Raw genomic sequence first — 27451 nt, 5'->3', positions numbered from 1 at the left:
GATTTTTGGGTCCTTAAAGGTCCTTAAAGGAGAATAAAACATATTTGAAACTCCAAATATATTAGGCTGTAAAACCCTTTTGTTCTAATTGGATCCTTTATTTTTAATAGTGTAATGTCACCTAGTCAGGGGTGTCAGAACATCCATAAATAGGTTCAGGGAAGTGGCACATTCTGTGTTTTAGTCTCAGTGCCTCTGTTTTATTCAGCCTTAAATAACCTTCTATAGTCATTGTGCAGATCAGCTTTAAACCAAGTACGTTTTTGTTTTCAACAGGAATTCCAAAGCACTCGAGAAGCCAAGAGACGCTTCCTCCTAGCATATACAATCATGTTGGATTTCTTTGGAATCAAGCTTCTGGATAAATACGGGAATGTGGCTCGGGCCCCAAACTGGCAAGATCGCTTCCAGCACCTGAATGAGTGAGTTGTCTTTCTGGTTTGCTGTTTTAAAAAGTCCTTTCTACTCTATAATTTATTTCTTCTTCCCATTATGTTCTACTTCATCTATACCAGTTATCTTCACATTCCATGACTTCCATCTCCTGTCTCCTGCCATATTTAGCATGCTTCAGTCCAGGGAGTTCTTAGTATCCTGTCCCTGCAACACAATTTCACAGTCATGACCCCGACTGCACCGTCATGTGACCGTCTTATGCAGGGGCCGGAGAAATGGGTCAGACACACAGAGGAAGTTGAACAGAGAAGAACAGAACAGGATGCAAAAACTTTTGCATTTAGAGAAATTATGATTTAGATCAGGGCAAAAATGCAGAAAGGGAGAATTGCAAACGAGTTTGATGAACGCATGATAAGCAAGGAGGGAGCGAAAGAAAATCCGCAGTGCAGCGGGCTGAGTAGTAGACATAGATGACTGTGTGTGTCTGTCTGTGTGTCATTGCCCCAGGACTGTGCCATAGAGGACACACTTACATTGCATTGCAGAGATACACCGCTTGATGAACTTTGTCCGCAGTGTGAATGGGTCTATACAAAAAGCTGTCATTTTGAGTAAACTAAGAGTATTCCTCTCTTACACTGGAAAAAATGACTTCTTGATGAGTTTTTATTTAGTCTTTTTGGCTTGTTGTCCAGTAAACATATCTAATTGACACTGCAAAGGTGGCACAGAAGTGCTTCTGAAGTGGCATGTTAGGTGTGTTTACACAGACACTTGTTTAATTCTGCTTCGAGGTGGTATAAATGCATTTACACTAGGGCTGCCCTCAACTAAAGATTTTTCTAAACGACTAATAGACATTCATTTGAAGCGATTAGTCGCCTAAACGCATGTTTTTATTAATAAACAATATAATTCATAATGAGCCTTTAATTGCCTATAGTCTATCAACCCTCAAGCACACACATAAAGCTTGCCACAGCGCACCGCAGAAGTAATGATTATGAATGCTTCAGGGAAAAAACAGCAAGAAGACTGCATTAACCAGTGTTGCCAACTGCTTTCAACTGAAAGTAGCTACAGCTAATGCTGCGTTCCAGGCAGGTTTTTGAGCCCGTAAGTCACGACTTCAAACCACGACTCACGACTTTGTAGCGTTCCAGGCAAGTCACAGTTTACCTAACGTTACCTTAACGTTAGCTATGCCCAACATTTCCATGTGGTGATATACTTTCACGACATACTTATCGTTTCAGACACATAACATTGTAATACATAATCGTGTGTGTATTATTATTATTATTATTATATTATTATTAATTTGATTGCAACGTTATATTGTCCTAAAGTCTATTTCTCACCGTGTACCACTTGCATAAACACCGCATCCGTAGGGGCTGCCATTGTTGTTTCGTGGGCTATGTGACATCAGAGCGCGGAACTGGGAGTACATCGATCTAGTACGAGTTCACGGGTGGGAAGTCACGGGTTTGACTGCCGTTCCAGTGCACTTTCACGGCTTGAAGGTTGGAAAAACACGGGTTACGGGTTGCCTGGAACATGGCATAAATGTCACTAGATGACATCATAAAGGCAAATTCACTGATCTATATAAAGATGAATATAGATCAGTGGGCAAGATGAGAACTTAGATAAAGTTTGTCCAAGAAGTTGCTATATTTGTCCCTAAACTTTTGAAAAAAGTCTCAAAAGGGGTGGGGAAGTTGCTAAATCTAGCTACAAAATTGCTAAATTGGCAACACTGGCCTTGACATCATAATTTATTATGACGACTCATCATGTCCACAGTGGATATGCATGTTTCTTATGTATTACATAATCTGAAAATATTTGTTTTATATTTGAATTGGTTCATTTAAAAGTAGACATTTATAGATATATTTTTCATGTCTTTTGAGGCAAGCACAGAGTTTCTGTTCTTTGTTTTTTTTTTTTTTTTTTGACGCACTAAAGTTCACAGAGATGGCAGAAAGCCTGTTTGCGTTCATTATTTTACAAAAGCACAACAGTTTGTTGTTATTGTGAGGGCACACAAATGAAAGTAGACTTTTTACAATTCGAAAGATGTATTAGTCTTATCTGTATAGCCAAAAATGATCACACCGGCACATCCAAGTTAACTTTCATGCAGTGAGCATGCTACTGTTCAGCTTCCACACTCTGCACTAACACATGAATAGTGCACATTTTTGTAGGTCAAAGCGAGCGGCTATGTAATGATGCTACTACTTATTTGTTTCAGATGATAAGCCACATTTGAGGTCGATGAACGATGAAACGTTTGCATGTCCTGACCAATGTACTACAAAGACCAGCTGTTAATAATCTGTCTGTCACGGACTAGTGTTACGTGACTTCACCACTTTCTGTGAATTTTCTTGCATCTGAGCAGGCATAATTTAGTCTAGCTGTTATACAGCATTGCATCTTTACACTGAATTTTGACACAAAGCAGCCTTAAAGGGTTACTCCACCCTAAAATTAAAAATTTGTCATTAATCACTTACCTCCATGTCGTTCCAAACCGTAAAAGCTTTGTTCGTCTTCAGAACACAATTTAAGATAGGCTTGGGGTAGGCCTCTTGGTTTTCATCCAAAATATCTTAAATTGTGTTCCGAAGACGAACAAAGCTTTTACGGGTTTGGAACGACATGGAGGTAAGTGATTAATGACAATTTTTTTCATTTTAGGGTGGAGTAACCCTTTAACTAGGCTGTGCAAAGATGCCTCAACTATTCTTGAAACAAGATCAATTTACTTGAGAATCAACACTGCATATAATATTTAGGCCTGTTTTCAAATAAAGAATTTTAAATGTTGGCCTACTTTTTTTTGGTTATACTGCAGATTTATTTTTTTCACTTATTCATTTTTTCACTTATTATACAATTTTTTTCTTTCTTTTTTTTCACTTTTTCACTTTTTACAATTTTTTTAAACTTAAACTTCTAAGACAAAACATTGAAGGTATTGAAGGTACATTTATGAACATTATATTATTATTATTTTTTTATTTTCAATTTATACAAATTCTAACTAGATATGTAAATAGCTAGATAGAGACAGTATATATAGGACTTTTGACGTGTAGCCAATGTCAAATATATTTAACAAAGTTCATTGGTATTGTGACCAATTCATTCATTACAAAAGTTTGGATAATGTGGAGGTTTCTTAATACGTGAAACTAGACCACATAAATAAATATATTGTATGTTTTATTATTTTGTTTCTTTTTGATTAAGCAAGTTGATTATAGTCACAACTAAAGGGCATTGCAGCATGCAATATAGCATTTTTATATTTGTATAAGGGTATTGATAACAATATTAAAAACATGTCATCAGAGGAATATAATCCGTTAAGTGCTGTTGTGAAAGTAGAAGCTTAATCTGGTTAACGCTGGTCATAGCTAAGTAGAAAAGTACACCCCACAAAATGCCAATGAACCAGCTTTTGGTTTATATATGTAAATAATATATTGTTACCAAAAGTAAAATGTCAAAACATGTTCTCCTCTGTCAACAAACAATATTACTTTTACTGAAAATGATGGCAATTGTGTGAAACCTATGACCTCTTTTCTTTCCAGGTCGCAGCACAATTATCTGCGTATTACTCGCATTCTGAAGAGTCTTGGTGAACTGGGCTTTGAAAGCTTCAAGCTGCCTCTGGTGCGTCTGCTGTTGGAGGAGGCACTAGTGGAGGGCACTTTACCCAACATGCGTCACAGCGCACTGGAATACTTCGTCTACACACTGCGCCAACACGCTCAGAGACGCGCCCTGCTCCGCTTCGCCCAGCGCCACTACCAGCCGCCCGAGAACTTCATCTGGGGGCCACCCAAGAAGAAGCGCATTCCAGCCTCTGGATCCGCAGTGATGAAGACAGGAAAAAATGAGGTGGTGGAGAGGAGTGTGGGCAAAGCCAGGTCACCTAGGGAGGGCAGAAATAACTTAGAGAGAGAGGCGGACGACATGGACGAGAGGAAGAGTGGAGAGTGGAAAACAGCAAAAGGGTCCATGGTCCTGCAGGAGGTTAGGGGAAGGGTAGATCTAGAAGAATACATTGAGACCATTCCTCTATAAGAATATAAAGAGAGAGATTGTGGGAATTCTGGAGTAGCTTAAGCTGAGCTTAAAGTTAAGTAAAAGAATGGCACAGCAATATTATTCCATACTATTGCCTTTTAGAGACTTGCTTTGTGAACAACTTGACTGTTTGCCATTTTGATTCTTTTTATTATTATCAATATGAGGTGTTTTTCTTAACTCTGAATACTTTTCAAAGTGTTAGCAGATGAATTTCTCTACCGTAATTCTTACTTGCAGCCCTCTGGAGAGTTCTTAGCGCATGTACAAATGTGATAAGTGCTACCTGAGCACTCTGTTCGTGTGAAATTTTGCACTTTTTGACTATTCAGTCTTCCCCTGTGAGAAAATATTATCTTAGTCTACCGGCTTTGAGATGAGGCTTTATTTGCTAATCATAAGCCTGTCTCTCCGACAGACGTGTGTTCTTTTGCGTGTTCAGAGCTCGCTGATGTTTCTTACAACGGATTCTCGTAGCTCATTGTAACAGATTATAATAATGTGAAGTAAGTGTGAATATACTTACAGGAATTTTCAGGTAATTGATCTTCCATGTTTCTATAGGTACGTGTGAGACTTTAATCCAGTTTTCTCTAATATGTCTTGCAATATAAAGTGCCTCTTCTTTCGTTTGTTAAAGCATATGTGACGTGCTTTATCATTTCGAGTCAGAAGTCGCGCAGTAAGCCGTTTGTGGAAAATCGCAATTATAAGTAAAACAAACTTGAATTTAGACTCTTTTGTGTTTTATGTTCGTTTTTGATAAAACAAAGCCTTAGCTCTTATTTTTAAATGAGAATTTAAACGGTAAATGTCGTTTTTACGCTACTTGTGACAGATCGTAACCGCCCGAGTTCAAACGGCGGCATTTACCGCTCATTACAGTAGGCTACTAGTTAAAGCACATCAGAAGGTATATTAAAAGTGTATTTATGTTAAAAATGTTATTATGTAATCGGCGAAGACATCGGTAAAACAGCTTTTAAACAACATGGTACGTAGCCTAAAATTCACCTTAGGAATGTCCACTCGTGAGTTGGAAAAAAGTAGGCCTAAATAATAATAGTTGAATATATGCACAATATTATAAACTAACATTTACATTTTTAGGCTGTTATTTATGTATTTAGATGCCTTTTTCTTAAAAACAGGTTTGACAGCCACCGTTTAAATGATTATATCTCGAGAATTGTTTGAAAGATAATGGTGATAACATTAGAAAACAGAGCTTTTTCATTCAGTGCATATAACTCAAAATGACTCAAAGTGTCTTTCTCTAATCATACTTACAGTGTTTAAGTGTGGACAATCAGGGCTATTGATCGTCACTATCCACATAGGATACAAATAAATGAGTGTTTTTATTAGCAAATATTAATTAATATGGCTCACGCATGTTACGTGTGTTTGTTCCACACTGCTGTTTCAGAGTGTACCCAGAGGGCTAGACAATACCTCCACAGCACAGGCGTGTGTGTGTGTGTGTGTGTGTGTGTGTGTTACGCGCTTCTGCCTTTTTAGTTTCTAATGGCACACAAACAGCAAAAATTTCAGGAAATACTAAATCCCTTCTTTCTTGTGATAGTGGCTGAAGTCCGTCTTCCCTTTTCTCTTTTGGATTAAACGATGAAGGTTCTCTCAGTCTTTCCCCTCAGTCAATATTTAGATTGAGCACACTTTTCTGTTTTCCATCTAACCCAGTTCATACCCTGGGGTTCATTAAATGCCAGCTATCTAAATGTGTGAGAGTAATGCATGGAAAGAGGGTTAACATTCTGCTTCATTATTTACTTCAAACGGACAGATAATTCTTCTGTCCAAAACCTGAAAAACCATAGTTGTCCTGTCTACTAAGATGCCTTCATCTCAGTTTTTGAATTCAACACAGATGTGCATTGCAATATTCCACAATCCTGTGCATGGCAGTTGGTGAAAAGAAAAAAAGACAGATTGAAAGAAGTACATTTATTCATAAATGTCTTCTACTAGAAATAAGTATTAATATTTGCTTGCCTATCTCGTAGGCTCAATTGAATTTCTTGAAGTTGCTGATTTTTAGATGTGAAGTTATAATGCTTTGGAAGTCAGTCTGAAACCAATTTTCTTTAGGAGGTACTTTTATACAAAAATATTGCCTTTAAGTCAAAATAGGCAGCGAAACTTAGGTTTCAGACTTCTATCCTGTTTGGAAACAAATAGCCATCTTCTCTTTGTTCATCTGAAGAGCCTGTGGTTCTAAAAGACTGTTGAATCTACATCTCAGTATTTCAGTGTTTCTTGTGCCATAATTGTGTGGAAACAGTTTGACTGGCGACATGTAAGGCGCCTTAAGTGTTTATAACTTATAACTTTGTTGAGAAGTGATCATTTGTAATCAAAGGAGATGTGACATTTGGAAGTTCATATTTGGACCTTTCTATTGTGGCCTACTGTATAATAAAGTGCAGCTCTTTGACGAATTGTAAGTGTGTGTGCGTTTAAATGTAGCTACTGAATTTTAATGTTTTGTGAATTTGACTGACACAACTGCGATTTTGCATCTTTTAATTTCCCCCTGTACATTTAATTCAACTGAATTAATTTGCCAGTCAGAGGTGAATAAATGGGTATGGTGATGTTACTATTATGGTGTGTCAAATATATATTTATGCACTTTGAGAAGATACTGTAAATGCACAACTATTTGTAATAAATACAATTTCAAAATAAAAAATATCAAATCACAAACTAACCACAATCATAACTTTTCCTTTTATTACATTGACCAATCAGAAAAAGTATTCGATAGTGCACAGCATTCTGTGGTCAAATAATATAAAATAATATGAATATTATAATATATAATTATGATTACATAAAATATTTTAAATTAATAATAAAGTTTTAGTGTAATAAGCAGAATTAAATTTGGTTGGACCCAAAATAAACCTCTACACTCTTACACAAAGTAAATATATTTCCTCATTAACAATCAACACAATGAAAGATTTAATGTATATGGGAATTCTACAGAATAATATCCAATCCAAAGTTAAGTAAATTAAGTACAAATGTCAAATCTAATGTTCCAGTCACCGTATTGCCGTGACTTTAACAAAACATCCAATTGTACAAAAATCCTTAAATGTTCTCAGTAAACACTTTTCTTATATTCCATCGCAGATATTTTCATATATTGTATGAAATGTGTAGTAAAGAACAGTAAAGACCAAAGTTGATAATATGTGTTCTTCATTGCTACACATTTTAAATATATCAATATATAGCCCAACATGGTCCATGCGTATAATGCAGTGTATTGAAAAACATAGCACTATTATTATATTTTCCAGTATATTCCCATATATTTTTGTTTCGTAAGGGCAGGGTGATGAAAGACCCTTTAGCTTATGGTCCTAATCATGCGATTTGGGTTTATTCTACAATAGGGACCAGCTAACTGAAGCTCATCGCTTACATATGCAATTTGAAAACAAAGTCTCTCGGCTTAAGATAAAGTGGCTCTGGCTTCCCTCTCAGCCGCTGCAGTGCACTGCGCTGTGTCTTTGACAGAGGACAAGTTGAAAATCACTCCGTCCCCTCCCATAATCCACACTGCTCTGTTGAGAGGATTGTGAAGTCAGAGGAAACAAGTTAAAATTTTGATAAAATCACAGAAGAGCGGTGCCATATGGTCTGTTCAGGCAGCCTGGTCCCCGGTGGGCTTAAGGAGACCGCATATCCCGGAATCAGCGTGAGCTTTGCTGTCGCTTGTCAAAGCTTCAGTGTGTGGGAGCGGTTTTCCTGACGTACACCTGTGTGACTTTCCCTGCCAGCTCTTCAGTCTGAGAGTTGTCAGACACACACCTGGCCCGGCTCTCCTGGTGCGCTCCTGCACATCTTCTCCTGTGGTTTTCTTCACCACAGTACCTGTCTGCCTACTGTTTGATACCAACACACTGCGATTGGATAGCATTACATTAGTGAGCCCTTGTAAAGCATAGTGAAGCCTGGTAAATCTGCTTTAGGAGAATATGTTCATGTTCTGTCCACAAACAAAAAACTACCATGATAATGCCATGTTTTTGGAAACTAAAAAATATCATTTGAAACGTGTATATGAGTCATAAATATGACAGTATGTAAAATGGTAATCATTCAGTAACAATATGGGGTTTTATTCAACTATGGTCGTATATATGCTAAGATTTTTGTTTTTGTTTTTGAAAGAAATCTCTTATGCCCACCAAGGCTGCATTTATTTGATCAAATTTATAAAATATTATTACAATTATTACAAAATAACTTTTTTAAATTTAATATTGTAAAATGGTGTTTATTCATTTGATGCCATTACACCAGACCTGTGTCACAGTGTTTTTTGAAGAATAGGAAGGCCAAAAGAAATATAACATTATAATGTCACTTTTTCAACAATTTAATGCATGTTTGCTGAACACATAAATTAAATTAAATAATGATTACAATAAATAAAATATTTGATGTATTACAAATGCGCAAATAAATAATATATTCATACTTTTTACATAATTTAATAACATTACAGCTTGATTGCAACTGACTTACAATAAAATATACTGCTTACAAGTAATATTAACTTTATTTTAATTTGTTGTGAAGTGATTATAATTGCTGTATTTTTGGGAAATATTATCAGTTTTATGTAGTTTATTAATTATTAATAAAATGATTTATTATTATGTTAAGTGTAATTTAACAGAGGCTGTCTTAATTTAGTTTGTTTAATAGCTCAGTATGCTCCAGTTAGCAGTTAGTAAAACACTCCAGCACTCTTGCTGTGGTTCATGTGTGTTAAATGTGCTGAGTGGAAAGCACTATGGCCGTACTGATCGGGAGTGACAGAATGAGGTGGAAGGGCTTGTGTGCTGGGTTTCTGTGTCGTGAAGTGAATACTCCCCATGACTCACGCTTCTAGCTTGTGTGTGTGTGTGTGTGTGTGTGTGCGCATGTATCTTCCTTACTGTGCTATAGTCTCATTCAATTAGCAGCCTCAAAGCTTCATGCCACAGCTCTCAATTAAACGTACAACATGCACTGTGCAACTCAGAGCAGTGACGCAGAAAAACAGGCATCAGCCACAGGTCGGGCGAGAATGGATCAGTCAGCATGTTTAGATGAGGCCTACTGAATGACACAGAGCCCTGCTGTTCACACGCCCAATGAAACTGATATCACAGCAGTCAGTGCGTCTTTTTACTGTTCAGCATGGGATACTAGCTTACTACTTGCTGAATACTGAGCATTATATATCGCATACTAGTTCCTTTCCTGTGTTTGTGTGTTTTTTTGAAAATAGAAAGAAATTAATACTTTTTATTCAGCAAGGATATGTTAAATTGATAAAAAAAAAAAAAAAAAAAGCAAGAGTAAATAATTTTATATGTTGCAAAACAGTTTTGAATTGAACTTTTTATTCATTAGACAATCCTAAAAATATATTTTTCAGGTTCCAAAAAAACCCCCAAAAAACTGTTTTCAACATCGATAATAAATCACCATGATTTCTCAAGGATCATGTGATGTTGAAGACTGGACTAATGAGATTTAAAATTTACAATTTGGGAAATTAATGTATATATTTGCTAAAAGTTTATCAGCGTTTAGCATTACACTTGTACAGTATATTGAAATTTTCAAAGAGACAGGGACTAAAAAAACCTACAAACTGTGGTTTCATGGGGTCTTTAAGGAGCAATGTTTATATAATCCTGTCAACCACAATGATAAGAGTATAAGCAGCTGCTTACCTCACCTCTTCCGGCATCACCAACTCTATCATCTGCTCTCTGTAGTAATATCATGTTGAAAATTTGACCTCGAGTCAAGTCTTATCCTCTGAGCTTCTCTAATATGAACGATAGATAAACATGTTTTGCCAATATGCTTTTTAGAAATGATCGAATTATGTTCTTTTTTTCCCCTTTTTGGTAACACTTTAGAACAGGGAACACATATTCACTATTAACTTTCCATAGTTTTCCCTGAACAAACTCCTAATTTGCTCCTAATTAACTAAGTTTAGTTATGGGGTTGGATTAAGGGATCTAAAATATGGACATGCAGAATAAGGCATCAATATGTGCTTTATAGATACCAATAAACAACCCACATGCTAGTAATGCATGCTAATAAGCAACTAGTTAAGAATTGGTCCTTAAAATATAGTGTTCCCTTATCTCAACTATAGACATGTAATTTAGTAATACTTGGATATGGGATATACATTCATAATTCAGGCTAACAGGGGTTATTTTACGTGATTACAGGTTTATAAGCCCATCCATTACAGTAATTTATTATGATTGAGGTCGCAGTGTTGGTAGTGTCATATATCTAGTGCACGTCTAGGGAATGTCCGTACTACAGTATTTGAATTTTGTCCAGCTGACAAATATGGGTGACTTCCTCTTTTACATTCTCTCTCTCTCTCACTTTCTGTCTGTCATCTCCACTTTAACTGAACTTCTGAACTCTACAGACCTATTGTAAATGTACTCTAGCATACTAGAATGATTTCTGAAAGATCATGTGAATGGCTGCTGAAAATGCAGCTTTACCATCACAGGAGTAACTGATACAGATAGATACAGTTTTGACCGTGGTATAGTTTTTGTTTAGCATGCACGGGAAGCAGAGTTGAAAACCTGACCAAATTTATATGTACTGTATGTATGTATGTATATTTCCCCAATTCCCCATTGGGACAACAGTAACTTGAAACCCCAGATGTTGTTTGAGGGAACTTCTGTTTTCTGTAAAGAGGAAGTGCTGATGGGACTCATAGCAGTGCGTCTAATGAAACGGCCAGTTCTGTCAACTCAATTCTTCACTGTTAGCAACCACATGCCTTCAAAAGTCATGACCTTCCTTTAGCCATGCAATGACAAAGTGCATTTAGGGCTTGTCCAAAATATTACCCAGCCATTACACAGCTGTTCCCACGCAGGCTTAATACCAGGAGTATGTATTCTTGAGAAAGAGAGAACAAGAGTGGGAGAGTCACACTTTGCCAGTAAGCACTAACATAGAGTCTTACATTATCTGTTTAGGTTTGTACATTGACACCTGACCCCTATTTACAAGACTGTTAATAGCTTTGGGGTTGGTAATATTATTTGGTAACTTTAGAATAGAGAACACTAATTCATTATTAACTACGACTTTTCCCTCAATAAAGTCCTAATTTGCTGCTTATTAATAGTCAGTAAGGTAGTTGTTAAATTTAGGTATTGGGATTAGGGATTTAGAATAAGGTGATGTAGAATAAGGCATTAATATGGGTTTAATTAGTACTAATAAATAGCTAATATTCTAGTAATATGCAGGCTAATAAGCAACTAGTTAAGAGACCCTAAAATAAAGTGTTACCGATTATTTTAATGTTTTTGAAAGAAGCCTCATGCTCACCAAGGCTGTATATATTTGATTAAATACAGTAATATTGTGAAATATTATTACAGAAATAATTCTAATATACTTATCATGAACAATATTGAAAGCATCTGTGCTACTTTATATTTTTTGTGGACATCTCTTTTTTCAGGACTTTTTGATGAATAGAAATTTCAAAACAACAGCATTTATTTGAAGTATACATTTTTGTAACATTACATGTCTTTACTGTCATTTTAATGCATATTTGCTGATTAAAAGTATTAATTTCTTTAAAAAAATAATAATTCTGTTTGTTTTCAAGTTTAAATTAGATTTAGAATCCTCTTTTCAATTTGGTCACAGACTTTTGGATCCCATTTCTGTTAATAGCAATTGTAGCATTTGTTGGCACGTCTTCCCATCTTTAATACAGTTTTTAAATATAAACTTCAATGATAGCATCACAAAATGGAGATTTAAATTTTTTTAATGAGGATCAAATATGATTTAAGTGTTATAAAGCTTTTGATGTCACACAAGGTCAAATGAGCTAGTTCCACACGTACCATACAGTATGCATTATATATTGAATGTTACACACAGTCACAGCTCATTATTTTTCTGTTGCTGATGTGTTGTGTAGTGCTGAGAGCAAATAAATGAAATCTGACTACACTGAAATGTTTCAGTTCCTCGTGTGGTCGAGAGTGTCAACATCCCCCGAAACTATTACTATACTGACAAAAACTAAATACGGGGTTTCGACTGACTGTCATGTTTTTGAATTAAGGAAACATTTTACTGAGGAGGAATGCTGACCAAAAAAAAGAGGCCACAACAATAACAGACGATTCAAACAGTCAGTTGCATATGGTTTATTAAACAAACAAGGAACAACATTCACAGAAAAATCTCCTGATGTGTTTATTGCTGACAATGCATTGTTTACTATAATTCTGTTTTACTTTACACATAACATACATACATACATACCAAGTTTTTGCTTCCTGTTGCTGTGCCACCTGTGGGGCGAGATTATCGTTTGAAACATTTGAAAGGAACTTGATATAAATTCAGTAGCTCTCTTGCAGCAAGATGAAATGAGAAAAATTCAGTTCAGTCAGTTCAAAGAGCACCGCAAGAAGGGAAAAAGTGAAACTAATAATGAATGATGTCTTTGTTGTCCTACTTCAGTTGTTTCGATTCCTCCAGTTGACAGGAAAAGCGGCTCTGATCAGAGGCTGTCATTTGATTGAAGCATTTCTGTTTTTTTTCCCCATTCATAGCAGGGAGATGTACTTTCAGGTGAATGAGGTGGAAACGTTACTGAACTCTTTTCACTTTGGTTTTAGGCAAAGCACAGTGATTACTTGGAGAGATATTGTAAAAAAAAATATGAAAAGATCAGCAAAATATATATTTAAAAACATGTAGTGCTATCAGTCATTTTAAAAGAGCCACAACTAATTACAGTATTGTTTCTATCGCTTTTTTAAGAAAACAAAATGTGTGTGACACTAGCAGAATGTGTTTTTTTTAAACCAACAGTATTTTTATTTTTTTTTACTAAATAATGTTAACATTATGCTAAGTTATGAATAATAAGGGTAAAATGAATAATAATGAATTTCTGGTTTGGTGAATTAGAGGCACATACTTAAGAAGAAGATCCTTACAAGTTTTGTAGTGAATAATTTTAAATTTTTTCAAAAAAGATGGCATTTTTGTTCACTTTCTTTCCAAGCAAAGTCTGAAAGCTTGTAGGAATTTTCTGGAGTTAGTCTGCCACCTAGTGGTCACATACAAGAGATGCTTAAGCTATGGCATCATCGAGCAAAAGTGGGTAAAGGTCATTGCAGTAGGAGAGAAAGGTAACCAAAACACGGTTAGGCGTGTACACAAATACCATTGAGAGCACTGGATGTTGTGCATATCTTTGTGGACTTGGGGTTAGCTTTCATGAGAGCAGTCCTAACGTATTTGTCAAAGGAAGCAAGAGGAGATACGCCCATCGGAAGGGTGCCTCTCTCTGTTCCTTAGCGGGTATAAATAGTCATTTCCTCTCAGGCAATTCCATCGGCAGCTCTGTCTGGGAGGGGGCGCTTGCAGTTGAACAGAGTTGTCCCACCCTGTGGGGTCAGAAAGCTTCAAAGAGACCTAGAGTTCAGCCTGAACAGCTTAATGACAGGCCACTCACCCTCAGAGCCCTTCCAGTGCTCACAATGGAGTTCACTTCCTGTGTGCGTTACAAAGCTCTCGTATCCACTTCAAAATCTATCCACTTCGACCTAGCCACAAAGTCCAGGAAGAAGCTGTCTTCTTTTATCCTGAGCTTTTTAACATACTTTACACACAATGAATATACTGTATGTTTAGGTAGACAGATAGATAGATAGATAGTTAGGTGATTGCTACCTACTCCACTGTTTCAGTGTATATTCCCACAAAGTGGTCAGGTGTAATTTCAGGTCTACTGAGACTCAATAGATGATGAGAACATCTAGACGACTTTTTCTGAATAAGCTTTTCCCCTCCGTAGCGCAGCCGCAGTGAGCGTGGCGTTCCTGAGCCAGAGAGCGCAAACATCCCACTCCCGGCCTTGGGCTGGGCTCCAGCTGAGAGTGTAGGATGTTTACACTCCCTGAAGCTCATAAAGGTTCCCAAGTCAGGCTGGGATGGAGAGATCTGGCCATGGCTTAGAAAAGAATTTCTTGACCCAAGAATACCTGAATATTGCATTACAATCAATGCAAATACAAACACTTAAGCAGGCTATTATTTAGAATTTAGTTGTTGTTGTTTTTTTTTCAATTATTTTAGTTAATAGTTTATTAATATAAATTTTTTTTTTACAAGTTTTATTTAGTTTTGAGTTTACTTTTGTTCTAGTTTGACTTTTAGGGCTACCAAAACTAAATGTGCTATCTGGTATATTTAATAAATAAATAAATAAATAACATTGTTAAATATTCTAACACCATCTTGTGTGTTGTTATTGTTTGATGGGGGAAAAAAACTATATATATATATATATATATATATATACACATACAGTCGTGGCCAAAAATATTGGCACCCTTGGTAAATATGATCAAAGAAGGCTGTGAAAATTAATCTGCATTGTTAATCCTTTTGATCTTTTATTTAATAAATTCACAAAAATCTAACCTTTCATTGGATAATAAGAATTTAAAATGGGGGGAAATATCATTATGAAATAAATGTTTTTCTCAAATACACGTTGGACACAATTATTGGCACCCCTAGAAATTCTCAGAGTATAATATCTCTGAAGTATATTCCCATTCATATTCACAATTTTGAGCACTCCAGGGTGATTATGAACATGAAATTATCCCGGAGGGAAAACAAAGCCCAAATTCCCTTAATCATCCATCACAATGTGAAAAACCAAAGAATATATTTCTGATGTGCAGCAAAAGATAATTGAGCTTCACAAATTAGTGAAGTGGCTTTAAGAAAAGAGCTAGAGCAGTGAAAATTCCCATTTCCACCATCAGGGCAATAATTAAGAATTTCCAATCAACATAAAATGTTACAAAACTGCCTGGAAGAGGACGTGTGTCTATATCGTCCTAATGCACGGTGAGAAGGAGAGTTTGAGTGGCTAAAGACACTCCAAAGACCACAGCTGGAGAATTGCAGAAAATAGTTGTGTCTCGGGGTCAGAAAACCTTAAAAAAAAAAATCGTCAAACAGCACCTACATCATCACATGTTGTTTGGGAGGGTTTCAAGAAAAATTCTCCACGCTCATCCAAAAACAAACTCCAGCATATTCAGTTATCAGACACAACCAGAACTTCAAATGGGACTGGCTTCTATGGTCAGATGAAACTAAAAAATTAGCTTTTTAGCAGCAAACACTCAAGATGGGTTTGGTGAACACAGGGATAAAAAGTACCCCATGTGTACAATGAAATATACTGCTGTATTTTTGATGTTGTGGACCTATATTTCTGCTGGAGGTCCTGGACATCTTGTTTAGACACATGGCATCATGGATTCTATCAAATACCAACAGATAAAAAAATCAATAAGTGACTGACTCTGTTAGAAATCTTATAATGGGCCATGTTAGGATCTTCCAAACGTACAATAATCCAAACACAAACCACAAAAACAACACAAAAATGGGTCACTGAGCACAAAACCAAGCCTCTGCTGGCCGTCACAGTCCTCTGATCTGAACCCTGTAGAAATTGAGTGGGTGAACTGAAGAGAAGAAGCACCAACATGGAGCTGTGAATCTAAAGGGTCTGGAGTGATTCTGGATGAAGGAATGGTCTCTGATCTCTTGTCAGGTGTTCTCTAACCTCATCAGGCATTATAGGAGAAAGTTTAGAGCTGTTAAACTGGCAAATGGAGGTTTCAAAAAGTATTGAATAAAAGGGTGCCGTTAATTGTGGCCAATGTGTATTAGAGAAAAACATTTATTTCATAATGATATTTCCCCCCATTTTAAATTCTTATTATCCAATGAAATGTTAGATTTTTGTGAATTTTTTAAATAAAAGATCAAAAGGATTAACAATGCAGATAAATTTTCACAGCCTTCTTTGATCATATTTACCAAGGGTGCCATGACTGTGTGTGTGTGTGTGTGTGTGTATATATATATATAAACTAAAATTAATGTGTGACCATTTTAGATTTTTCCATTTATGTTTTTATTTTTACTTGTCATTTAATTAAATTTTTTTTCTCGCATTTGATGTTCCACATTTGTAAGTCACTTTAAATAAAAAAAAAAACGTTAATGAAAAAATGTTAATGCTTTCATTAACTATAAGTGAGGATAAAGTTGCGCAAGTGGAATATAAACTGTTTTAAAAAGAGACCCACCAGTTAAATTCATAGAATATCAGAGGAAATGAGATCATGAAGACCGGTGGATGAAAGTACGTCACTGCCATGCCTTTCAGGAATCTGGACATGCCAGTCATTAGTCTTTGAGATAATCTAACCGCTCTATTAATAGAGATGCATTCCTCATCCTGCAGCCTACTGGCTGCTTCTGCTCTGAGGGTAGAAGGACTACGGGGAGAGATTGTTTGTGCAAGTAAATAGAATGTGAGGAGTCCAGAGTCGGTGTCCTAAGGGACAGAGGAGAGGCGGAGGCACTGGACGCTCCCACGGACCAGCGTCATCCGAGGAGCCTCTGCATCGCTCTTGGCCCCTGTCCAGGATCCCTAGCCCACCCTCCTGAAAGCAGCAACCCCTCCTCCCTCCTGAGGATGTGGCCGCTCCCAGCCCCTGTGAACCGGCCTGAATGGGAGCTTTTCACATTCTTCAGTCCCCTTTCCTCTTATTGGACAAGAAGGCTCTCTTTCTGCCCCCTCTCTCTATGTCTTGACTGAATCGTCTGGGAAAAGTCATCAGACTTGGTGCCAGCCTATGGGCATAAAGAGGGGTGGAGGACAAGAAACACAGAGAGAAAGAGTGATTGAGTTTACGAGGAAGGGGAACAAGAGGGGACAGAGCGATTAAACTGGTGGGGCTGGAAAAAGACAAGAATGATTCTTAAAAGGTTTAGTGAATGCAGGCACACAAAACTGAACTAACTGCATCATACAGTAGATGCTACTGTTATAATTATATAAGGTAAATGTACAGCGTTCCTTCATTTTTAGTTCTTTAGTAAGAAACCACAGCAGTAGAAAGTTTTTTTCTTACAAAATATTTACATTCTAGTATTCTAGTCAGTGACTGTGGCCTTCTGGAATGCATTAGACATCACTTGGATGCAAAACTTAAAGATTGTAGCTTACACTTAACCGAAACTGTGCAGCATTTTTTATACATTTTGTAGTTATTTTAAACTCTAAAAATGAGTTATTTATTTGAAAGTGTTAGTTTGCCAATCTTGTCCAGCATTTTAATAGCAAATTTCAGACCTTTTTATACATTTAAATTTGATACATTAAGATGTATAAAACACTAATTTACAGCTTATTCAACAATACAGCACAGTTTATCATTAGTGCATTTTTAAACAAATAATTAGATACTTTGTATAACTATGTAAACATTCAATTAGCATACTCTAGTAACATTTCTAACTTGCTGACTTACCACAATCTGTCTGTTGACACTATAAAGAACACTATAAAGAGGTGATCAGAATGTAATTTTGGAAATCCCTGCTTATTTTTATTTCTTTTATTTTACATTATGACAGTAAAGATGTCCCTGAGGACTGTCTCACCCTTAGGACAGGGTGTCTGCAGGTCAACCTAAGAGAGCTGTCCAGAGTGCTGAAACTGGGTGCTCATTAAATCTGTCACTTATCGCAGATGAAGTGATAACCAACTTAGCAGGAAGCACTTGTTAAAATATGAGCTTAATAGAGCAAAATATCATAGAACTATGAAATCATATAATACATGCATTAACTTTTGTTGTAGCAACAGGCTGAATTCTAACCTTAAAGGTGAAGTAATTTTTTTTTCAGTGTTAATATAATTATCCCAACATATAATATAAAGATTACCCATGCACATTGGCTCAACCAATGGTGTGAGTTTCCTTTTCACAAATGACTACTGAGGCAGATAATTGATTAATAAAGACTTATTTTTACATTTTTATCTCACTTTTACTTTTGGTAACAATGGGTTGAGTTTAGTGTCAGTAGTACGATAGAGCATTCATTTTCTAGCGCCACTTACCAGACCTTTAATTTTCAAACTGCCGCAATACATACAACAACCAACCCTTTAAACTGTTTTTTTTTTTTTATAAAACTGAACATGCTTTTAGAGCCACTCACTGGACATTTCACTTTGAAAGTGTCACCAAACGTGGCCATGCAATATCATGTTGCAGAAATATCACCAAAGACACATATGAGACTGGGTTGTTTTTTACATTAACAGAACAGTGTTGTCTTTTGATTTGCAAAGCTTGTAGTCTGCACATAAAAATGGTAAAACAAATATTAAATTCTAAATATTAAAAAGCTGCTTTTATATTTTAGACAGTGTTAATCTATCAACTAGTTCGGTGATTGGACTTTGTAGGCTCGAAAGTTTTCACTTTACTGACCCAAAGCTGTTCTTCAGGATCACATTTCTGTGCTTTTCATCGCACGCTCTGTGGGAGCCTTCATGCAGGAGGTGGGAAAGCGAGAGTCCTGTGCTCTCGGGATCTGTGTTACAGGCCTTTGAAACTCTGAGAAGGAGTGACCCGGAGCAGAGGCAGCTCAGCTAATCTGGGTCTTAGCGCTCCGCAGGTGTCGGGGTGGAATGTGTTTTACATGACTGAAAGTGTTAATCTGACACAAATGGCAACCCTTGGCTTCTGATGTTGACATTCGGCCTCTAGAGACAATGTTCGCTCTCGCCTGAGCTCGTGGAGCAAACCCTCAGCCTTATTCGCTCTCAAACCACTGTTTGCTCTTGACGTGCCACAGAGGGATCCATTTCAGCCCATCTCAGTTCATACAGCTACGCTATTGCAGCTGCTGTGGATTGGAAGCAACATGGCTGAAACAGTCAGCTGTTCATGTAGTTCACTGTTTCGTATATATGATAAAAATGTCAATGTGTGAAAACCTTTCATAGTTTACAGTCAGAAGTGGCTTAGTCTTATGTAGCTCATGTGACTTACAGCATATATTGTGCTCCACTTTGCAGTTTGAGTGTAAGAGGGTTTTTTTAAAATAAACTCTGTGACCCATGACAAATTAACCTAAATTAATGCATAAAAAGCCAGATGTATCAAAATTACACATGCACGTGTACAGGCAGATATGTTCCCTTTTATTTGACAGGAACAACTGTACAAGGTCAGAAGGGCAACACAAAAATCAGTGGGTCATGACTGTGTTACACAACATACATCTTAAGTGTGTAAAATATTAATACAGTGAACTAAATACCGGGAAGGTATCAATTTAGCTGTATTTAGAAGCCAGTTATCAGAATGACAGAATGTTTGATCCCACAACCCCCCCACCCCCCTAAATAAAACTATTTTTTTTTTTTTAAACAAATTTCATGTTTTATTTAGCTGTTAAAAACTAAAAAAAGTTATGAAATATATGCTTAGAAATACTTAATTTTCTTTGTATTGATTGCCAAATAAATATCTTTAAAATGTACTAGAAATAAATAAATCTTGGGCCAGATACATCTCTAATCCCACAAATTGTAGGCCAATCTGTTTGATACAGTTTTCACACTGCTTTCCAGTTTTGTGTACAACATGCATCAGACAGCCAGTGAATGGACCTTGTGTGGCCCTTCAGCTTGCCATATTAGAGAGGGACTAAAAGTAATTGGACCTCAACAGTCTGAACATTATTATCCGATGGTTTTTTCCAGTGGGTGTGTCCATGTTCTTCTGCCGCAGGTTTCCAGGTTAGAGTAACAGCAGTTGGCTGCTGCAAACATCCGACTGAAAGCTCCATCTTAAGCACCAGCTTCCAGTCAAGGATGTTTACAGTAGCCCATACTGCCAGCTGACTTTTTGACCACTACGAAGACGATACGTTAACTTGACGCTGACTGTAACCCTAATACACTCAGATTTGTGCCATCGCTGGCACAAAAACTTGACAAACACAGCTAAAACTTTGATTTACTTCATGAGACTGCAGACTTCAGAAGCCTTTCGGCACTCCTTCCTCTGTGTCCATGGAGATGCAATCATCCCAGCTAGGTTTGGCCCACCTTGTGACACTATGAGGGCTGGTAACCATGACAGAAGAGACATGTCATATTTACATTGAAAACACTGGAAACTCAGCGGCTGTCGTTTGTTTTGCCATGACTCTCCCACAAAGAGCCAATCTGATGAAGCTTCACACACAACGCATCCCCGCTGACTGCAAACGTCTCCGAAACACAAACACCAGAGCAGCTTCCTGCCAACCCCCTCCAATCACAAAGCCGTCCATATATGTTTACTCTTTAAACGGACCCCTGTTTTGTGAGGGCTGAGATGGCAGATTTCCTCAAGAGCGTCTCAACTCCCTTCAGCGCTAGACTCAAGATTGCAGATCTGAGAAAAGTGACCTCTGTAAGCTCATTACACATGGAATGCCAACTTGAAACTTAAAATCAATAAATCAGCATTATTTTCTGTCATCACTCGTACTTTCCTGTCAGTGTTTCCACTCAACTGGCCTCTAAAACTGGAAATATGTGTGAGTGAGAATAGCTGAGTGTCTACTTTGACAAAGTGACAATGGGAATTTGGACCGAGTCTCTTTTCTCTCTTATGCATCTTCTTTTCTCTGGAAGGAATCTATTGCTGCAGAAGGCCTTAGGTCAATGTCAGGGAAATGGTTTTGTTTAAGATGGTTATTAGATGTGTTTACAAAATCTACTCAGCTGTTTCTGTGTTTTTTACTAAGTATTTCCCTTTACTTAATATTATGAAAGTATTTCTTTATTTTAGATTTTAAATAACTAAATAAATAAACATTATGTAAAATAATGAGAACTATTAGTTTTCGGATCATTTCTAGGTCACTAATCAAATTTAAAAAGCTTTCTTGAATCTTTTGTACAAATCAGATTTTCTTGCTTCACTAACTGAAACTTTTATACTACTACTACTACTACTAATAATAATAATAATATGCATACATATATACATTACAATATATTAACATTTTACTAATTATAATTATAGCTTTAATATCAAGTAATCTGATAAATAGCACAATCTGGTGGGTCTAGCAAGTTAATTTAATATTTTTGTGTTGTTTGCATTAATAGTTCAACTCGTTCAGTTCAACATTAAATTATCATATAATTATCATTTTTATTATTTATATTTTAATAATATATTTTATTTTTCCACAATGCACATTTTTTATGATTTAGCTTGTTAGAAATAACGTATCTGTTACTGGACGTAATTTATATTTTCACATGTGGTACTGAGGCTGATTTTTACTCCATACAGCTTGTGTCTTAAATGTATTTTCTGTCTGATAAACAAGACATCTGGTTGAATCAAGTACACCGTAAAAAATGAAAAGTTGACTTTTGACCAAGTTGTTCACTCAACCCAAGTCACAGAGTAAATTCACATGTCTCTTTTTTGTTCAGCTAACACAGTTTTGTTAGTTATATAGACTTGTAATGCTTTTCCAATGTGTCTCAAATTATGTTCTGTGAACTTTTTTTACTTGTTTACAAATGATAAACATTAATGGATAAGTTAGTCTAATAAGCAGACAATATTGTCTTTGTTTGCAAGACAACTTACAAGACACAAGTGGTTGAACATACTCTATGCCTCGAAACTAGACACTAACCTCAATTAATGATAAAACAACAACAAAAAGGTTTAAATGAAATCAGCAAACAGCAAAACAATAATCCTATAACAGTAACTGCATCATTTACTCATGCTGCAATGCATGCTGGGAACTCACAAAGCCTTAACATTTCAACAATATGAAATTCTTTGTTCAGACAACTGTGTTTGACTAGTTGGGACAACATTTGGGGTAATTTTGTTGGTCTGACAAGGGTTTTTATGTAGTTTCAAAAAAATAGCATTTTTTAGTATATGAGACTCAAAAGGTTTCGTAAACTGGAAAATGGGCAGTTGCATTTTTCACAGTGCAGACTATTTAAAAATCGTCAGTTTTTGGACCATTACATGTACCCTGCCAACAGCTATAATGTTCATATTCAAATTTGTGTGTATGTAAGTTCAACTTGTAACATGCATCCCCATCCTATCCACAAACCAGCCGTCAGTACCATGTGCTGTAAAGACAAATAACAGGTTACTAATGAGACGTGGCTCAAAGTGTGTTTGTGTGTGCTTAACAGTGTGTTGAGACTATGTATAGGGTCTGCTCTGCAGTGCACTGACTCTGGTGAAACTCCCAGGGTCCCATATCCCTCCCAGTGTTCAGGTCACGGCGGGAACAAAGCAAACTTTATCAGACCACTGCAATCCCACATTCCGTAGATTCTTAGCACTTGGCAACCACATAGCATGTAGTAAGGCAGAGACACAGGGAGAGGGAATTGGGGGAAGGGGTGGAGAGCAAGGAAAGAGAGCGAGACTAAAAGAAAAAAAGGAAGGGATCTGGCTGTGAGTCTGAAGACACACGGCCTCCACCCAAACAAGGCCTCTGATCACATCAATTATTGGCAATGGTTCCATTCACCAATAGCTTTGAGGATCTATTTTGTTCATGGGGCACAAGTGACAGATTTGGTTTATTTTTGATCATGCATTACTTGATGCATTTTAATAATTATGCATTAAATAATAATAACTAATAAGAATATGCATTAATTAAAAATAACTCTTTTCATACTGCACAGTGAAGATGTTTCGAGCGACATGATGTTGGGCAGATGATGTCATACTTTTCACCTAATTTAAAGCTAATGGCAGAATGTGCAACACGATTGGACTGACCAGTTTTAGACATGTAAATATTTTTTGCCATAGCATTTTAGACAAACACATATTAACCTAAAATAGTCATTCAACATACTTATCACAAGTACAAACACTATTTTCTTTCCAAGTTCCAAACTTAACAACACCCAGACCAAACCTGATAGTTGTCATGAATCTGCTAAGTTAGTTTGACTGGTTATGATGCTGTATTATACTAAAATTAACATAAAACATTCCCAGACGAGGCAAAGTCACAAAGATCAGACTATACATGCACAAAACAAAATTCACTTTCAACAACCTCTTCATTCTTTCTCTTTCTGTCTGAGACTGAGAGCGCAATAAAGCAGAAACTTTTCAAATAACCCTAAATACACTGGACCTAGGATTTTGTGATCGTCCTGTTCTTTCTGAGTCTGTGAAAATACCACCCTTGTGAGCGGGACTCTGATTTCCCCTAGATCAAGGGCCTCATCAAAGCATTCTTCCCTAACGCAGACTTAAACTGCACTTCTCATGATGGCAGATGCCCTGAGGGACAGACTCGTTGTGGGGCAGATGAGGTTAAGTCAATGTCTAGAATCCTCCTCTGGCTTTAACAGTAACCACAACTTGTTACCTATTCAACACATTTGTCAAATCATTCTGATTCAGAAGGCATCGGTAATGCATTTTACTGTTTGTGTGAGAACGATTTTCAAAATTGAATTGCAGTACTATTAAATAAAAATACACTCTTAAGAATAAAGGTGCTTCACGATGCCAGAAGAACCTTTTTAGTATAAATGGTTCCATAAAGAACCTTTAAAATCTGAAGAACCTTTCTGTTGAACAAAAGGTTCTTTGTGGCGAAAGAAGGTTCTTCAGATTATAAAAAGGTAAGAAAGTGTTCACTTTCTGACACAGTCCATGCGCTTGAGTTTGTCGTCAATTGGACAAATGGAGTGAAAGAACGTTCGCTTTGACGCGTTTGGTTTAAACAGCACGTTCACGTCTTTGTACAGATATCAGAAGGTTCCCAGTGCAAGGAACAAGTGGATAGTTTATTTTTAATGGCATGCTGGATCATGTCTGAGGATTGATCGGAGTATTTTGTTTTGCAAATGAGGCACAGTGTCATGGAGAGTTCGCAAAGAAACATTTGTTGAAAGATGAACAACTAGATATGACTGCAGTTGCATCACAAACTGTAAGTAAATCATTTCATAAAGCTTTGTCTGGAAATTACCATTTTTTATCATGTTGTCAAAACACTCACATGCAATAGAGAGGGGGTGTTGATACTGTTTATGCAATGACGTTAGCCAATCATAACAGTGGCCGATTCCTGACAAGCATTAAAGGACACGCCCCTTAAAACAGGTTGTTTTAGAGAGAGGGTCAGGATTTATTACAGGTCAATATTTATTTTTTTATTTTTTTTGTGCAAAAAACTTTATTAACATTATAAGTAAACCTCAAGGAACATATTAAAATAATAAAAAAATCCATATCATGACCCCTTTAACTACTTTTACGTGATTTTCCCATTCTTGTGTTTCCTGATCTTTAAACGCCACAAAACAACACTGTCCCATTTCTAATGCGATGCACCTGAGAGGTGAGAAAACTCATTGATTTTTTAAAAAACTTGTTTCACACAGAATCACTTGTTTCCATTCACTCACATTGCTTTAACTCTCTGTCTCCTTTTTTCCAGGAACCCAAAAGCACCCGAAGCAGAATCAGATGAGGGAAGGCCTCTCTGACCTTGCTGGAGGTCACACTCCTTTACACTCGACGGGCAGTTAAACACAGTTCCCTGATTCCAGGCACGAAACTCACAGCAAGAGAACAAGTCATCTGTGTCACCAGAACACTGATTAACAGAAAATGCTAACTCTCAGAGGTCAGCAGGAAGTCATGCCACTCCGACACTTACACTCTAATGGCTGCTTTGTAAAACTGAATTAGAAACGAGAAAAGAAACATGAAATGAAGAATGAAAAAGACTTACTTAATGTGTCAAGTGCAATAATGAAGGGTTTAATGAATAGGTCTTGACACATTGTCCTCCACTGGCTCATGCCAACCCACCCAGCTACAATGCTAACACACGAGGGACACAAAATCTGCTGATTTTGAAATCTGCTTTGTGCACTGCTGAGGTTACATTTGATTGGCGGTTTCACAGATGCATAACTCAAAGTAATGTACTGTGGCACAGATGTGAGAATGAGATAAGAAGGAACTGCTGGCCTACATATTCTTACTTTTCAAAGACTAAAGGGCTGTTTACATCAAGGACAATAACTATAATGATAATTATAACTGTAAAGTTTTATAAATCATCCTAATTCTGTGAAAATAGGGAAGTCCACACCACAACTATAACAATAATGGCATAGTTATGACATTGATAGGCAATGAGAATCCATCTGACTCACATGTAAAGCAGCAGATGACAAAACTGCAGTGAGTACTTATAATAATATAGTTATCGTTGTTATCACTCATGGCCAAAACAGGCCTTAAATGTATAGGCCCATATGACAAAAAATTCTAAATTTCTGAATTAATTATTGCTCTGGACAAAAGTGGCTTTCAAAGTAGCCCAGCTAACTTTCATAAATATTCAATCTAACAATTTTTCATATCCTTTTATTTGTACCCTATTACATATGCTCAGTTATACTAACAGATAAAATGTGACCGGCAAAGGTGCCTTCCAAAAAAGCTGATATTATTATAACACTTCTGACTTCTCCACTTTATGACAGCTGGAGCGCCATATTTAGGCCTGATTTTTGACAGGAACGAAAACGAGGCTGTGAGGATTAGAAGTACAGTGTGTTCAATGGATTTGTAGCCTACTGTAGTTTAATAACATGCCAAATGTTCAGCTGACAAAAAAATAAATAAAATCTTTCCAAATAAACTTTCAGTAGACAAAAACTCCATAAAGTTGTGAATTTTACAAAATTACGTTCCCTCACAACATCTGCATTAAATCAAATATGGCGTCTGAATGGAAGCGGTTGATTTACCTGAACAGAGCAGCGGTTTTCTAAAGTCAGAGCCTCCATGTCTTCGCCCACCGCTCTCTCTCTCTCTCTGGGCGGGTTTTTCTCAGTACTGAGCAGGAAATGGAAAACCCGGACTGGAGCTGAAGGCGGGTGATTACAGAACGCTTTGAGATAATGTCTGTCAGTCCGCTCCACTCCACACCGGCTTTTAGTGTGTGAGTTGCTAAGTGATTTGGCGGAGAAATTATGTCCAAACTATAAGCCAATTATAATAATTATTTAGTATTCTATCTTAATTATTGTAACACTTACAATTCGCCTGTAGTAGAGAACATCAGTAGGGTGAACACCTGCGGCCTCGTGCTTATATGGCCGAATCACATAAATAAAAGAGATAAAATCGATTAAGCGCGCATATATATATATATATATATATATATATATATATATATATATATATATATATATCTTACATTTCTTTTCTTGCAACTGAACCATTTCCTGGACACAGCGGTGCCGACTTGGACTGCCTCCTTTACTGTGCAGTTTTCTTTTTGAAATAAATCAATACAATACAAACTCTTAATGCAGCATATGAATTGACCACTCACCTAAGTTACAATCGGAATGTCTGTATTTTCTAAGAAAGATCCGTCTGATGAACTTTCTTTCGCAAACTTCTTCGTAGATGCCCGTGACTTTTCCTCCAGCGCTGACAGCAGAAATGCCTTGTGAGAAAATGTATAAATGTCCAAAAAGGATGCCATCTCCACTTCGACTGATCCTTGCCGTGTTCTCCGTCTTCTAAATAAGTTTATCATGTATTTAACTTCACGAAAACCCGTTCTCGTGTGATTTAAAATTACTGGTCAAAGCAAACAAGCGCGATATATTTGTATACGCTCTTAGGAACCGACTCAAGTGCGTAATTACGTAATTATCTCACGCGACGCGACAAAAATAGAACGCGACCGTTATAATCAACTAATATTGTATTGATTTGCTTGAAGTTTTGTAGCGTCGCGTTTTGCAATGTAGACACGGTGCTAATAGTCTATAATAAAGCTTTGTACGATGGCAACTGTAAGAAGGGGGGCTGCTTGACTTCGTCGTCGTCTGAGCGCTCTGTAAAGC

General features: G+C 36.8%; 1 protein-coding gene and 1 long non-coding RNA gene across 2 annotated transcripts in view; one reads left to right on the top strand and one right to left on the bottom strand.

Annotated features, from left to right (window-relative positions):
- Positions 1 to 6971, top strand: part of ogfrl1 (opioid growth factor receptor-like 1) — a 16454-nt gene extending 9483 nt beyond the window's left edge. The window contains exons 6-7 of the mRNA XM_058795695.1: positions 277 to 422; positions 4014 to 6971. Of these exons, the coding sequence (XP_058651678.1) occupies positions 277 to 422; positions 4014 to 4509 (642 nt within the window). The 3' untranslated portion in view covers positions 4510 to 6971. The remainder of the gene's footprint in view (positions 1 to 276; positions 423 to 4013) is intronic.
- Positions 4234 to 27451, bottom strand: LOC131552141 (uncharacterized). Its single transcript, XR_009273913.1, has 5 exons — positions 26929 to 27451; positions 26630 to 26680; positions 26339 to 26457; positions 5039 to 17322; positions 4234 to 4357 (listed from the first exon to the last, which is right to left on the bottom strand). It is a non-coding gene; the product is annotated as an uncharacterized LOC131552141 (long non-coding RNA).

This window comes from Onychostoma macrolepis, chromosome 13 (genome assembly GCF_012432095.1).
Source record: "Onychostoma macrolepis isolate SWU-2019 chromosome 13, ASM1243209v1, whole genome shotgun sequence".
In the NCBI taxonomy this organism is placed as follows: Eukaryota; Metazoa; Chordata; class Actinopteri; order Cypriniformes; family Cyprinidae; genus Onychostoma; species Onychostoma macrolepis.
This window is presented reverse-complemented; position numbering and strand designations above follow the sequence as displayed.